Source organism: Plectropomus leopardus, chromosome 8, assembly GCF_026936395.1.
Source record: "Plectropomus leopardus strain MGB_pleo_1.0 chromosome 8, ASM2693639v1, whole genome shotgun sequence".
In the NCBI taxonomy this organism is placed as follows: domain Eukaryota; kingdom Metazoa; phylum Chordata; class Actinopteri; order Perciformes; family Serranidae; genus Plectropomus; species Plectropomus leopardus.
In genome coordinates, this window is record NC_142183.1 from 5,634,057 (window position 1) to 5,650,334 (window position 16,278).

Genomic DNA, 16,278 nt, shown 5'->3' on the forward strand with positions numbered 1-16,278 from the left:
ATCATTGCAAACCATAGTATTAATGTTAATTTTTTTGTTGAGCCAAATAATTTGTTTTTGAGTGCAGATAGCAGCTGATTATTGTTACAGCAGCTGCACCCGTTCTCAAAAGTTGTAATTCAATCATAAACTTGATGCACATAGTTTGAAAGCTAATGTAGCCCTTTTTTACACGGAGATCGTGTAATAAAGTGCCTCAGGGATGACGTTTTTTATGTAGGCCAGCTCTGAAGTTGGTGTCAGCTTGGTTCCCTCTTCAAAAAGCATATGGGATTTTTCCATTTGGATTTTGGATCATTGCAGAAAATAAGCTCTGTGGCAAACGTTTCAGCAAGATAATCATATCATAATCATAAATGAGCTCCACTTTGAGGATTTTTTAAACCTAAACGTAACCGCCAAAAGTAAAAATATAACTTTAGGCTATAAACAAACTACGCTACAGTTGCATGACTCAGCGTCGCCGCCACAATGAAGCTGTGAAGCCGTATTCAGTGTGAAGACCTTCTGTAGTCTCATTTAGCCACTTCAGCCTTTTTTAAGTCACATTTAATCTTTAAATCTCGTCGGCTTTGTTATTATTAATTCCATGGCAGCGAATTGTTTGTAACACTAGTGATTGAGAGGGAAAAAAAATGTTACCTGAGCTTAAAGGTAGCTGTCAATCCAGATTGACCTGATCCCGCCCCCACCATCATGAGAAATAGTTTGAGCAGCTAAAAGAGCTTTTTTTTTTCACTCAGATCTTTGCTGATGCCTAATGAGACAAGTGTCTTTGATATTATTTATGCACTTTCAAGCCATGTTTCCAGTGGTTTTAAAGAAAAGTTTAAAAAATGTTTGTGTATGCTCTCAAAGGCTCGAAAAAGAAAGACTTGAGAACTTATGAATGACTGAGGCTTAAATTTGTCAACAGGATTTATTTTTAGAAAGAATATCTGAATCAGCAGATCCGACTTTTAAAACATTGGAAATCGAAATTTGCCAAGAAAACTGTAATCGATGCAGCTATGTAAAATAGTGTTTTGATGATGGACTAGTTGTTTCAGCACTCTGTTATTAGCCAGAGAGCTCACACTGCCGCCTTCTGTCACCAGAAATCTGTTCAGCTGTGGTACACCCGTCTACCAAATCCTGTCTTGGCTGGAGCTGGACACCTTGCAGGTTTACCTGTCCGCGTGAAGTCCACGTGAACTGTGTGTATTCGTGTGTCGAGGGTTTTTGCACACAATGACGGTTGTGTGAGGAGAGAGGAGAGCGGCAGCAGAGTCGGCGGGGAGAGGAGGGAGGGGGTTGAAGAGGATGAAATTTCAGATTCCTTTGACAGTATTGGATGGCTGGCCAGGAATGCACACCTCGTCTGGGCTGGGAAGAGCTCGGGGGTTTGGAATAGTTATCCCAGGTATGTGTGCTGGCCGGAGGAGAGGTGTGCACTGTGTTTACATTTCGGCAAATCATTAATAGGCTGCATCTGAGGGATAGGAAGCTTGCCGTTGATTGAGGAGCCTGGAGTTGAATGTTTTTGGTCAGAATTTGGTCTGTTTGAAGGTTCGGATTTTTGACAGTAGCCTGGGGGTCTGCAGGGGGGTCCGGGGACATCCTCCTGTTTGATGGACAAGCTTTATTGTAATGCTTTTTATGTACTCTGGCACCTTATATACCCTGAAAAACCTTTTTTTTTTTAAACTACAGATCCCTGTTTTGTTTATATTTTTAAATCATTATCAGGGACTGGCGAGTGGCTGGTCCAGAAAGGGGAGGCATTTCAAATAATTCTTGAGTTTTTTTATTTATAACTTAGAAGAGGGCCATGCAACAGTTCTGTATTTATTTTTATTGAAGAAACATGCCAAAAATAAATAAAAATTTATTTTTTTTCTGTTTTAAAAAAAAAAGCTTATTTGTTTTGTTTTTTTTTCTTTAAACATTTCTGGTTTTGTTTTTTTTTTTTCTTTAAAAATGTTTGGTGATTTTATGAAGAAAAAAAGGCGATTCTTTTACTCCAAGTTTTGGGAGATTTTTTTTTTTCTTTTTAAAATTTGGGGAATTTTTACTTTTTAAAAAGAAAGCATGTCCTCCAGACCCCCCCGGCTTGTCAAAATTAAAATGACCAAAATAACAACATTTATCAAAGCCAGAAACTGTTCAAGCAGAAAATACTGCTGCCGTTTTAAATTTGTAAGTTTGGGGAGGCTAGAAAAAACCCCAAAACAGCCAGCCAACACCCTCCTCCTCTGACCCCTCAGGCCAAACAAAATGACTTAAAATGGCAGGTCAGAAAAGAATCATACTTTCAACAGCATCAGTGTGGTGTGACGCAGTCGAAGGGTGGGCGATGTGTTCGATTTTAGGATGGGCTCCCAGATGCAGCCCTCGCCCTCAAAAAACAATGTGATCACTGTGTGTGACCGGTCCCATGACAGCGTGTTTATAATCCAAAACATCATAAGACTTCATCTCAAGATTCAGCCAAAGTTCAAATTTGAGGAACTCTGGTCCATTTTTGGGCTTGTTTGTCAAAAGGAGGCTGTTGTTTTTGGTTTGAGTTGCCCTGATTTGGCTCTCACATGCACCTCGGCCCCCCCCCCGAGCAAGCAGTCTCCAAGACTTTCTCAGACGGCTGGAGGCATTCGTCTCGGGATCCAGCACAGAATTGATTGTGCAAATCCATTAAGCCGAGATCAGATTCTCGCATCGTCCGGCGTGTTTAAAGAACGGCAGGAACAAGCACTTTTTAAATACTTACAGGACCATTCAGAGCTGATTGTGAGGAGTTTTTCGCTGATGTGTTATGTCAGTGTATGAGGTAATGTGCCGCTGAGAGATCGTGGAAAACACCTCACTGATAGAGGCGTGGCCTGAAGTGGAGCATGGCCCAGAGTTTTACCTTTGAGAGAGTGAAACTGGGAAGCTTTAGAAATGACTATTATGATGTCATCATTTGTATGTCAGTGTTGGGTGTATTTTATTTTTGTATCTTTTTTGTCCTTGGTTTTATAATTTATTTATAATATGCATTAACATGCTTTTTAGTTTTCTTTGTAGTATCTTCAATATGCACATTTTTTGCCTTTTTTATTGTGTGCTTTGGAGTTGCATATCTTGATTTTTTTTTCTTTCATGTTGTCTGTCTGTAACTTGTTGCTGCCGGTCTCGACAAGGACACTTTTGATAAAGAGATTTTTTAATCTGAACATTTTTCAAGGTAAAAAAAGGGTTTGATGAGAATAAAATTAAATCTTTTTTTTTTATACCATCCTAACATTTCACTGTATGGTGATTATGCTACATTCCACACAAACTAACTGTTTTAGCTTAAATACTCTGGTATACCATCATACTGTGATAGCGCTCAAGCCAGGTGCCAATATGACACTTTTTTTTAAACAAAATAAAACGTTTTTTTATTTGTTTTTTAGGTTTCCTTTACACCAACAGCCATACAAGAACTTGCTAGATAAATAAAACTGCCTGAAATGAACAAAGGAAATATGCTTTTTTTTTAAATTGGAACAAATCCATGAATCTAAGATAGTGCCAAAATTTCAGTCTGTGATGTGATACTTCTGACGTTTTTCTGTTTGGGATTCCATAAATTTAAAAAAATAAAATTTTCATAGTAATCCATTCAGTAGTTGTTCGGATATTCAAGCCTGGACCAAACTGGTGGACTGAGAGACAGACTGACTGACAGACCGGGAGACTGACATCATCAGCTCGTGGGGCTAAAAACAGAGGAGATAAAATATTCAGTGAGGAATTCATCAGAATTGGAGCTTCACAAATTGCACAAATTGCAAACTGCAGCTGGCTCTCAAAACTCATCCCTCTGCGTGTGGCAGAAAACGTGCTGAGACATGAGATGTGGTCAGAGTAGCTTCATGTCAGCGAACACGTTGGTTAATTGTGCCCTTAATCATAGAAATAAGCGCGCTTTGAAACTGTCTTCTGTCTAAAACGTGCTGAGCTGTTAATAAGTAAAGAAGACTCAACTTGCTTTGTTTGGACGCCACTTTTGCAAAATGACACGAGGCCAGGGGCCAGTCGAAGCAGCCCAATACATGTTTCTACGATATTAGGACGTTTCTTGGATTTGGGGATGTTTCTCACATTTAAGGACAATTCTAGGATTTTAGGACATTTCTCAGGTTTGAGGACATTTCTCAGGTTTGAGGACAGTTCTCGGATTTCAGGACATTTTAAGAATTTTAGGCCGTTTCTCAGATTTTGGGATGTTTCTTAGATAATATGATGTTTCTAAGATTTTAGGACATTTCTTGGATTGAAAAAAAACATTTCTAAGATTTAAGGACTTTTGTAGGGTTTTAAAATGTTTATAGGATTTTAGGACTTTTGTAGGATTTTAGGACATTAGGACTTAGTTAGGACCTCTGTCAGGGGGTGCAGCAGATCCTCCACTGTCACCTTTTTTGATGAAGCAGCTCTATTTTGAAGCTGTTTTATACACGCTTGCATCTAATGTATAATGAAAGTACAAAAAAGTGAATTACTTTATTTTTATGATAAATCAAAAATGGCTGGGGGGGCCACTGTGCACCATCCCAGGGGCCAGATTTGGCCCGTGGGCCGTAAGTTGAGTATCGCTGCTTTAAAACGTTGCCCACTTCTTCACTCAGTCATGATGAACAAATGAATATAATGACCATTTCTGTAATTTTTTGAAAAATAAGTCATTTACTGCTGCGAGGCTGACATCCTCAGAGGGGTTATCCGTCTAATGAAAGGCTCTCAGCTCAAATGAATGTAAATACGTCTGTCTGCAGCTTACATAACCGCCGTGCAACCGCTCTGCAACAAACCCTGATTTATTAAAAAAAGCTTTGAAAAACAAGCTTTATTCAATTTGTAGCCATCTTGCAAAAACTGTAATGAAGCTTTAGATTTGGAGTTTATGTCCAATCAGATGAAACTGGAGTGAGATGATAACAGATTGAGGAGGAAACGAGAGCATATGGCCGATGTAACGGAGAGAATACAGTTTAAGTGTCTGAGCCGGGCTGTTCAGAACATTTGCTCTCAGCACCGCTCGCATCGCTCCCATTGTCCTCATCAGTGTGATTACTCTGAACAAGATGATTGCAGTAACGTTATGCATAATGTAAGAACTGCATGTGGAAGTACGAGGGGAGAATCTGCAAGATAGTCGTCTCTCTCTTTGGATGAGCCGGAGCATGAGTCAGCTGTTGTCGTTCTACTCTGAGGCGCTAAGCTCTCTGACTTTGCAAAGACGCTGAGCAGGCTTCCTCTAAATTGACTCGATACTAAATGAAGAGTTGGGGGTTCTTCTAATGAAACGGCGCCTCTGGTTTTCTATCACGGTGGAAAGCTTTGTGAGCATCAGTCTGCGTGGTGGTGACAGCTCGACACGCCAGTCGGCTCTTTTGCCATTAAGGGACAGTTCAGATTTTCTGAAAAGGGGCTGTGTGAGGTAATTATCCATGGACGGTGCATTACGTACAGTAGATTTTGGTTGACATGACCCCTATTTGGAGAAGCAGGCGTGAGTTCCATCATGTAAGCTGTTAATGTGCTGCTGTGGAGAGGGGCAGCAACAAAAAATATTTTTATCATATAAAAATGAAAAATTAAATCTGGATTGGCATATGTTTCCTTTTGCTGCGTTCCAGCGCCTTTTACAAACCTTTGAAACCTGAACAAATTTGTAAGATTTCTTTGTAAAAAATGGGAAAAGGCAATGAAAATTAGAAAAAATTAGAAAAGTCAAAAAACTTGATTTGTCAAGGTCTAATTATAATTCAAATTATTCTACAGAGAATGAATACATTTATTGTTCAATTTAATTTTCAACAACCTTTCTTCCAGGTAATTTTCTTTTCTTTTCTTTTCTTTTTTTTTTTTGCTTAGTTGTTTAATTTTCTTGGCTTAATTTTGGGTAATTACTATAGTTACTTAGTTAATTATAGTTAGAGGTTTCAAAGAGTGTACGTTATTAAGAATATTTTCAAAGCTGTACCTGTTTCGTCACATAGCCTGCTCCAAAAAGGAAGCTCTCATCAAAGCCGCCACGCTCCTTTGACCAAAACAACAATATTTTGACTCGATGAACATGTTAGCCGCTCCTCAACTACTGACTCTAGCTAGTTTGTGTGTGTTATTGTTTACGGATGCACTGATTTGGAAATTCTGGGGCAATAACAATGGATGTCTGATAACCGATACCATTGTTTCCATATTGTTGTTTATTTTGTTGTTATTATATATTCTCCTTTAAGAGCCATTGAAACAAAGACATCATCAATATGATATAATATAATATCAATAAATCTAGTAAAGTAGGTGAACTGTTAAAGTCATTCAGCCCTTCATTACATTACCTCAAATGAGCACAAATTCACGAAACAACGTGTGATTTAACCTGTCACATAAAAACATACTTACTAAGACTGATGCAGATTTTTTTGGCTTTGTTGTCCACAGCATTACATTGCTCAGCTTTCGTGTTGGCACTATTGCCACTTTGCCAAACTGTGGGCGTGCTGACTTACATCTACTGTATGTAATACCTGACTATGGCCAAATACCGCATACAATTCTACTTCAAAATGTTTGAACCACCCCTGTAATAAAGCCGTGTCAGGGCCAGCCATGAGCTGCATATTTCACCTCCTGTTTTCTTGTCTTCTGCTGTATCCTGGTCAGTGTTTATGTGTGCGAGTGTGGCGGTGTTTGGGTATGTGGCATGGATTTCAGGCTCTGTGCCCGCTCCTATAAAATGAGCAGTGTAAATTTGCAAGGCGCTGGCTCGGTGCCCGGTGCTGCCCTGTCGGCCCCAGACATCTTCACTAAACGTCACACTGAAAGCTTCACTTTGCACATTGCGGTGGGAGCAACGGCCGCTGCAGTTGCGAAGGCAACACGACAGATGGTGAGTGCATTAGATGCATTTCACATCCCCCTTCTTCCCCTTTTTCTCTCGTCTTAAGTAGCAATTGGCGTCGGCTTCGGCATATGTTGAAGACCTGAGCAAGAACCAGTTGGTGCAAATGTCCGCGGTGTGTGGCTGAGTCACTTTTAATTTTCTGGCTCAGGTATGCTGCAGGTTTGTCTGGCAAACTAAATCAGCTTTTCCTGAGCTCATTTTCTCTCCAACTCCAGCATCCCATGGAGTTTTCTTTGTCTGCACTCTGTGTCTTTTGACTCCTTGACAGCCCGAAAGAAGCTGAATTGTAAGAGAAGAATGCGTCTTTGTTTTGCCCACTTGCTGTCACTGTGGATTTGATTGTCTCAGGAGGCAACATGGCCTCGGACACGGCCATTCACACGCACTCACACACAGTCACCCCTGTGGATGGACATTCCTTTTGGCGAAGCTCCCAGATGGCACTGCAGGTTCTCTGTGGGCTGCAGCCATCAGAAAGAGTGATTGACTGTGTTTCTGAAAAGCTGAGCAACATGACGACAGAGTGTGAAGGTTGGAGACACTTTGCACTGATTTCTCTCCCGCTGAGGGTTCAAACTGCTCGAGAAAAAAAGTTTGAATACAAGCTGAAGTTTGTAGAAGCTTTGCAAAACAGATCCAGTGTCCACTCGAAGGGAAGCTACATTTTGAGGGATTTCATCTGGTGCTGAAAGGACCAGTTGAATAAAAGAGGAGCTGTTTTAATTTAATTCCAGCTTCTAAATTGTGAGATTTTGTTACTTTTCTCAGTACAAAAAGGATATTTTCAGTGCTTTCGCAGAACAAAACAAACTAATTAAAAGACTTTGCCTGGGCTACAGGGTTGTAATTAAAATTTATCAACAATATGTTCATTATTGTAGACCGTTTTATACACTAAAATAATCAGTTAATATAACAAATAATTAACAGCTTAATTAATAAGAATAATCTTTTGGTTGCAGATTTAATTTCCACCCAATGGCAGACATTTCGGAAAATGTGTTCCAAATAGTTGCTGTGTTTTTTTTTTATATAGTAGATATTATATCTTATTCTAAACTTTATTTCTGTGCACAAACTTCCATAAAAATAAAAAAATATCTTGTGCGTGTTTGTATCCTTATACAGTATTAGAAGTGCTGATGGAAAGATTGTATTTTTTTTGTAAATGCATATTGGTTACACATATTGGTTATTGGTCTCAATAACCAATAAATATTGCTTTCAGCCCTGAAAAACCAATACCAGACGACCCCTGGTCCATGAATATTAAACAATATGTGGCAGCAGATGTTTTAATCTAACAGGCCGCCACAAACAAATGATGGGAAAACCCTGCTGACACTGCTGCAATGAGGTAAAAAATATATCGCATCTAATACACGGCAATAAAAGTTATCAGAGTTCAAATCAGGAAATTTAGTCCAGCAAGACAACTGAGTCTGTACTCACACTTTTCTGTAGTAATCAAAGGGAAGCCACTTTAAAAATGGCCTCCTCTGTGTGTCCCAGTACTTTGGACTGAAAGCACACAGACCTTCACCCCAGCCGGTCCTGCTCCCGGTGCTGGAGGATAATGAGCTGTGGGTAAAGCGGTAGATGCTTGCAGCGAATGGCTTTGGAGCCACAGGCTTAGTGACAGGCTGTTGAGCATCCAGAGGAAGTCTCATTAAAACAGTATTTTAGTGTTTTATGACGAAGCTTTACAACCAATGTCAGTTCCATTAAAGAGGAGTGGTAGTTGAAGAGTCCCATCATCTGGAAGGTGACCGATTTTTATCAGCACAACAGCTTCCCGTGAAAAAGCCTCAGATGCCCCGAAGCCGCTCTTGAATCAAGTTTTTTTTTTTTAATGTCGATTAATTGATTTGCTCAGCCTCTTTTTAAATGTTTAATTAACCCAGACCCAAATTAAAATGTCACTAATATGAAATCTTTAGATCTTTTATCACGGACAGTTGAACTGGAAGTAATTTTATGAGTCTTGGGAAATGACATTTTCCTGACATTTCCCTCTTACGGCTGGCTTTAAACTGTTGGTGGAAGTCACAGTGGAACTTTCTTTCCAGCGTGGAACAAAAAATGCATCAGTTGGCTCTCAGTGAGTGTTTATGTGTGAAGTTGCACATTAGCGCTGGAGCAAGAAGATTCCACATCTAGTTTGCAGTTTGGCGTTGCTAAAAGGCTAATGTAGCATTTAAACTGGGATATTTTTTGTGCTTAGCTGAGTATCGATGTGATGCTTGATGCAGAATGTTTTACATCATGTTCACTTTATCGCTGGAGGCCACAGGGCGGCTTTTAATGGGTCTACATATTCAAACATCAATATTTATTTTGCACAGAGGCTTTTTGAGGCTTGATGTGGACAAAATCTTGCATGTTAAGTTGCCATGAACACATTTCTCTCTATGATATAGTGTCATGACTGAACGTTTAGCTCGCTCACTCACAAAAAAAAAAACGCCCGCTGAATTATAAATGACTGTGTCTGCTCTGAATGTTTCTGTGAGCTCAAATCATCCGCAGTGGGCCCGTTAATGGATGCAATTTGGGATAGATGGAGACATATTTAAACGCCTACACTACCAATTGAGACTGATGAGCTGAGAAAGGTACGCATCAAGAAAATCACTTTTTTGCTCGGCAGGACTGTGTGTGTCGTTTTAGCGGCGGTGTTGCACCTCAGAGAGCAAAATATGATCCATAGGGAAAAATTGTGATGCAGGAGTATTGATTCTGCATCGAGACTTGACCTTAAAACCAAATTAAAAGAGCTCACAGTCTCAGATGTTAAATGAACATCACATAATTTTAAAGTTTTAGTAAGTTTACCGTGACAAGAGCCAACGGCGGGATTAAAAGGAGTTTGTATCTGTTGTTGGGGTTAAAATGAGGAGAAATGCAGATATAAATTTAAAAATGTATAACTCATTTTTGGTTTTTAAAAGGTGGGTTTACAACATTACTTTTGGGGGTTACAAGTCTGATTTTTTATTTTTTTGTTCTTGAGACTAGGGCTGGGCGATATAGCTTTAAAAAATTATGATATTTTTAGGCTATATTGTGATACATGATATACAGTGATATTTTGAAATCTCCTATAAACTGCGGTACACTACCAAAATAAAAAAATTATAAAATGAACCACAGTTACAGATAAAGTAGCTACTGCCATAATGTAAATTTACTGAAATGAATGATCTACTTACTAAATGATCTACTGTTAGAATAAATTTACATAAAATAATGTTAATCTTACGTAAAGTATAAAGTTAAATTAAGTACTGTGATAGTATAGTTAAATTTAAATATTGTCATAATTGAAGAAATCAAAGTGGGACCCACGGTGCTTTTATTCTGAAGGATTCGGCTGGTCTCGGGCCGGAAGTGTTGATGTTTTTGTTGTGGACTCGAAGCTTCCTGTCAACAGTTGGATGTTAGCATTAGCAGCTGAAAACACACTAACAGCTCAACAGTTCATATATTGCAAAGATTTCCACGTCGCATTGGTGATCTGTGGTCGCGAAATGTCACTAAATCGTCGTGTTTGGAGTTCTGCAGATAAAAAAAACCACATCTCACCTGCTCACACTACAGCCACTAACACTCATTTAGTGAGACTGTCCTTTTCCCTGGTGCTGTGCGTCGTGTAGACGCCCCCTCGGCCAAGTGAACAGACGCAACCCCTTATCTTATGACTTAAAGTAAAGAAATGATAAAGCGTAATATGAAATGATGGGCACATTTTTTATCATCAGATGATATATTTCATCATATTGCACAGCTCTACTTGAAAGTGTAGTTTAAACTGATAATAGCAGGATAGACATAAATAAGTTTTTGCATCTGCTGGGCTTTTTCAGTCACTACTTAATACATATAGTGTTGATTTTTGTTTATACAGTTTGTACTTATTGTATTAATAGTGACAACTGAATTAAAAACACTGCAACAAATGCAACAAATAATTAGAACCATAAAACATCACATAAGAGCTCCTCAAACAAACACACATTTTATTAGGGACCCACTCAAGTGACCACCTGTGGGTCCCGGGACTCACTACACTGAAAACACATCAACTTCACTGCTGTGTTTTAACGGCGAGCAGTAAACTGCAGCCATTTGTACTCAGAAAAAAAACGTGTTTACTGTCCATATGGGAATCATCTTCACCGGTGTGATTATATTCTGCCTTCAGACAGAAATGTTTTCCAAAAACTGAAATCTTGTTATCTTTTTAGTCAAACACAACAATGAATGAATAATAAAAACTCTTTCTTTCTCTTCTTCTCTCCGCTCAGATGTGTCCTGCTGCCTCTCCTGAGCGTTAAGCCTCCTCAGCAGTCTCTCTTCCTGCTGGTGGACTCCATCGACGAGGGCTGTCAGCTGGGCGAGGGGGAGCAGAGGTCCTCCCTCGGCTCCCCCAGGACCATCGCGGAGCTCCTGGCCAGTCATCATGAGTTCCTGCCTCCTTGGCTGCTCCTCATCTGCTCCGCGCGCAGACAGAATAAGGCCATCACGAAACTCTTCACAGGTAAACAGTCCGGCTTTTCTCCGTCTCTAATCACACTGTTGGTCAGTTAAGGTCATTATTCAGTAAGTGATCTCCCAATAATTGATTCAAGGTGTCATGTGGCGTCAATATATCACTGTCAGAATAATTGCGGTGCCATTAATCACGACTCAATTGAGCTGATGTGAAGAGACTGTTTGATAGATGAGACAATATTTGCACCTGTCAGTACCGCTCCACGCTTGTTTCCGCTCAACGGCAGCTGTTTCTTCTGTGTAAATGTGATACATTTCACTTTAAAATGCGGCTGCAAACAAAGCCGGCGGCGTTGTTCCTTTTCTGTCCCGGCTGTTTGAAAAGCACGGATGCAAAAGGCTTTCTAACATCACGACATGCCTAAAGAGATTAGGGTCAGCGTTGCAGACCTCTGTTGGAGCCGCAGCGCTTCCTTGATGTCCTGTGACACTGTACCGAACCAGCTGCTATTATCTCTTTGTCAGGCCAGCAGCCTCTTCTGTGGTGATGAGCTGGCATAACATTAATCAAGAACCTGAGTGTGTGGGAGGAAGTCTCCTCCGCAGACTCTCACTGCTCTGTGTACCCTCTCTACCTTTCCAAAACCACTGAGTGTGGGAGCTTCTCGTGCCCTCGGCTTGCTTCTTAAACCATTACGTAATAATCCCAGCAGTCGTTTCTGCGCTGCTCCTCACTCAGGAGATGCATGAAGTCATGTTCAAGGCTGATCGAGCTATATGTTTATTTTCCTTCTTTTACTGCCTTAATGGTGTTGTAGACTGTCTCAATAGTGATATTTTATTGAATTCTGGACTGTAATTTGACATTTTTAATGTATAAATTGGGGGCTGTGAGAATGTAGCATAGAGACAGAGGGAGGTTTGACTTGTCTCCTCCTGTATACATTTGCGCTGGTTATAGCTCAGGCTGGGTTGTTTTCGGTTTGTACGTCGGTCTGTACGTCTGAACACCTTGAGGTAATTTCTTCAAATTTGGCACAAATGTCCATTTAGGCTTAAGTACTTGGTAGATTTTGGCAGCCATATGTCAAAGTTTGAGGTCATTGTGTGTCTCAATGTCATGAATGCGATATCTTAAGAACCCCTTGAGAGAATTTTTCTTTCAATTTTGGCACAAACACAAGGCTGAGGGAGCTCTTATTGCCTTAATGGTGTCATAGTGTCTCAATTTTACTAGTACATTACAATTCTGTACCTTTATTTGTCATTTGCATAAGTTTTCAGTGTTTATTAGATTTTGACATATTTGATAAAGGTTGAGGTTATTGTGACCTCGTCTGTCTCACTCTCATGAATGTGAAATCTCAAGAATGCTTTGAGGGATTTATTTGTATTTTTTCATATTTGGCACAAATGTCCAAGTGGACTGAAGGATGAAGTGATGGACTTTGTCAGTCATAAGTCAAAGGACGAGGTCAACGTGACCGCGTCTGTCTCATTCTTGTGAATGAGATATCTCAAGAACATCTTGAAGGAAGAGGGAGCTACATATTGATTTTCTGTCTTTTATTGCCTGAGTGTTGTCATAGAGTGTCCCAAATTTAATATTATATCACAATTCTGGACTGTTTTGACATGTGCACCTTTGTCAGTGTTATTTAATGTATACATTGAGGGACTGTGAGAATTAAGAATCAACACAGAAAGAGATTTTGAGTCTCCATTTGGACTCAAAGATGTTCTGGTTAGATTTTGATGGTCAGAGGTGAAGGTCATTGTGACCTCGTCTGTCTCATTTTACATGAAGATGATACCTCAAGAACACCTTGAGGGTTTTTTTTTAATCTGACAAACATCCACTTGGATTCAACAAAAAACTCATTAGATTTTTGTGCTCAAAGGTCACTGTGACCTCACAAAACATATTTTTGGCCGTTACACAGGAATATTTGCACTAATTATGAGAAAATTTCACACAGAGGATATCATGATGAAGTGTTGACATTTCATATCCAAAATGTCAAAGGTCAACATCACAATGTTCTGCAAAAACATCTTTCCGGCCATTATTGGACGTCATATCTCAGGAACAGAAGTGGAGACATTCGGTCAGATTCTGAATTGGTGACATTAATCACGAAACCGTGCTGACTGTAGAGATCGTCTGTGTGCAAGTGCAACTTGACAGGTTTGCGGAGACATAAAACCATGAAGCGGTAATTGTAGTTTCTTCGTGTGTCACAGTGTGGGAATGATGCAGAATTTGTGTTGTGCAGAGCAGCACAACGCGCAGCCAATCAGGACCCTGTATGACACAGGTGTGATCTTGTTTTGATTTGTCTCTGTCAGAAAAGTCGTGATGATATAAAGATGAAATGTTAACAAATCATCCTAACACGTTGATGGACTTGGTGACGGGTAAACCCTGCTGATACTTCGCACATCCAGCGAGTCTGACCGGCATTTAGCCGTCAGTGGGCGAGGATTCAGCCTCTGGCATATGTTCAGATGAACGCTGTGGTGTTTCGCAGGTACGCTGGAAGTCAGATGCTGCGTAGGCTTGTTTGAGACTAGCTGGCTTTCAAATGTTTCTTTGTTTAATGGAAAACAATACAGATAATGTACTAGTGCATACTCAAAATATGACCGCTTTCAATGCAGCAAAGTAGCAGTTTACTGTTAAAACATGTCACGTGTGTTGTTAACTCTCTGAAGGTTGTCTGTGAGGTCTTTCATAAACCATATGCAGAATATTCATCATTACAGCTTACAGTTTTCTATCAGTGTAAGCTAAATGTGCTTTAGACTGCTGGTTGGACAAAAAAAGAATTTAAGAGTGGATTCCTGAAAATTATTTTTACTTTTTTATTGACAAAATAATTGACGCCAAGGCGCTAGTCTTCCTGCGGCCCAAGACAACATAATTTCACATCACAACAAAACACATGTTATAAAAATGGTAATCAATTAAATAAAAAGGAAAAAAAATAGAAAGAAATTATAATAATGGTAATATAGAAATACAGCTACACCGAAAATAGTAATAGTAAACAATACATAGTTACCAACCAACATGCTACAGCTACACATAGACGACCATACATCTTCCCAGAAACACCCTCGGTCCAGACTACCAGACCTACTTTATTACGTGAATTCTGCTGTCACAATAAAAGTCCCGCTGAGCCCCGTTTGAACTTTAAAACTTTGCATAAAAAAAAAAAACAATTGTTGGATGCTTGTATTTAGAAGCCAAATCGGATTTGACTGACATCATTTGAAGTCGGTTACAGCTGTAGCTGTTATATATTGGCATATTGGATATCTGCAAAAAATCCTAAAATGTGCTTTCCGATCTCCAAGAGAGTGAGTGCAGACGTAAGAAAGGTCACGTCAGTCTCTTCAAACTGCTTCTGTCGAGTTGAGTTAAGAGCCACATAGATATAAGATCAGAGCTTTTCGGACTTAAGTTCGTCTTTAAAGTGGGTATTATTTGTGTATTGATTGGGTGTAATAACGTGATGCGTTACAGTGTTACATTATCGGAGCACCTGTCTCTCATTAGAGGGATTGCTGTGTGTTTACACCGCAACTCAACAATGTAGTTTTAAAGTAGGTTGCAAATGATCGGGTGCATTGTTTGGGATTAAGTGAAATCTTAAGTGTAGGCGTCAGACTGGTGGAAGTGTAGCTTAGATCCGAATAGTGTCGACGGTGGCAGCGGTAGAGGGGTGGTGGTGGGGTTTAGGACACCAGAACTGTTTTTGAGTCCTTTGTGGGTGTCACGCATCTAATTCAACAAACCAACTGTGATGCAAGCTGCCCACTTGATAATTGCAGAGACATGCCCGCCCACGCTTTCCTCTCACATCAAAGCCTCCGTGTAGGTGCCCGTGGTAGATTAGATTCTGGATCGGTATCAGAGTGTAGTATAAAGCATTCTCACAGCATTTCCCAAAACTTTGAGCCCACAGACAACACAGATGGAGGAGAAGTTTTATATTTGATTTCCTTTCAGCAGCAATTTGCATTAAATCGTATTTTCTGCTTCACCCTGTGCGTGTGTGGGTGTGTGTGTGCTGTCTGCTGCCCGAACCGCAGATTTAAATCGTCAGATTTTATTTGCAGTTGCACATAAAGTTGACGTTGGAGTCACCAGGGGAATATATGGCCGTATATGCCACAGATGTAAATGCTAATGGGAAATTTTTTATCTGTAACTTGCTGCAGAGTGTCTCAGGGAGTTCTGTGATTGCCTCGTCTCCTCTTATGTTGCTGGCTGATGAGCTGTCTGTTCTTTTTGTTTTTGATATGGTTTGAAGGGAATTTCATCTTGGAACAATCTGATAAACAGCAGCTATCTTCTTTCTTTTTCCTTCTTTCTTTTTTGGACTGGCTCTCATCTCGTTCCCTTTTTACTGCCTCTTTGATGATGGCCAAGCTTTTGTAGAGCTCTTATTCCAAACGCTTTCTTTTTTTTTAAAGAGATTGTTTTTGAACAGAAGAACAAACTCACACATCAGATGTGATGCTCCCGACTGAAAGGAGTGAAGGACGTATGTGATGTCGCCGTGTTTATGTCCGGGTTTATACACATTTTTGCCAATACATTTCCATGACTTCTCCATGACTTTGAGGCAAATTTTAAAATCCATACATTCTCTGAAAAGGCCACCGATACTTCTTATTGGTTCTTTTTTATTACTAGAAAAATAGTATAAAAATATATAAAATTATTTTGAACAGGATTAGAACTAAATCTTGAAATATAACTTAGGGACTGTTTGTTATTCATGACAGGAGAGGGGTGGTGCAAAAAGGGGGAGGCATGTCAAATCATTCTTTAAGCTCGGGGGAGGGAC

At 39.8% G+C, this 16,278-nt stretch overlaps 1 protein-coding gene across 2 annotated transcripts in view; it reads left to right on the forward strand.

Annotated features, from left to right (window-relative positions):
* Positions 1-16,278, forward strand: part of ankrd50 (ankyrin repeat domain 50) — a 57,561-nt gene that overhangs the window by 15,589 nt on the left and 25,694 nt on the right. For both annotated transcript variants that reach the window (XM_042492881.2, XM_042492882.2), the window contains exon 3: positions 11,230-11,462. In XM_042492881.2, the coding sequence (XP_042348815.2) occupies positions 11,230-11,462 (233 nt within the window). The remainder of the gene's footprint in view (positions 1-11,229; positions 11,463-16,278) is intronic.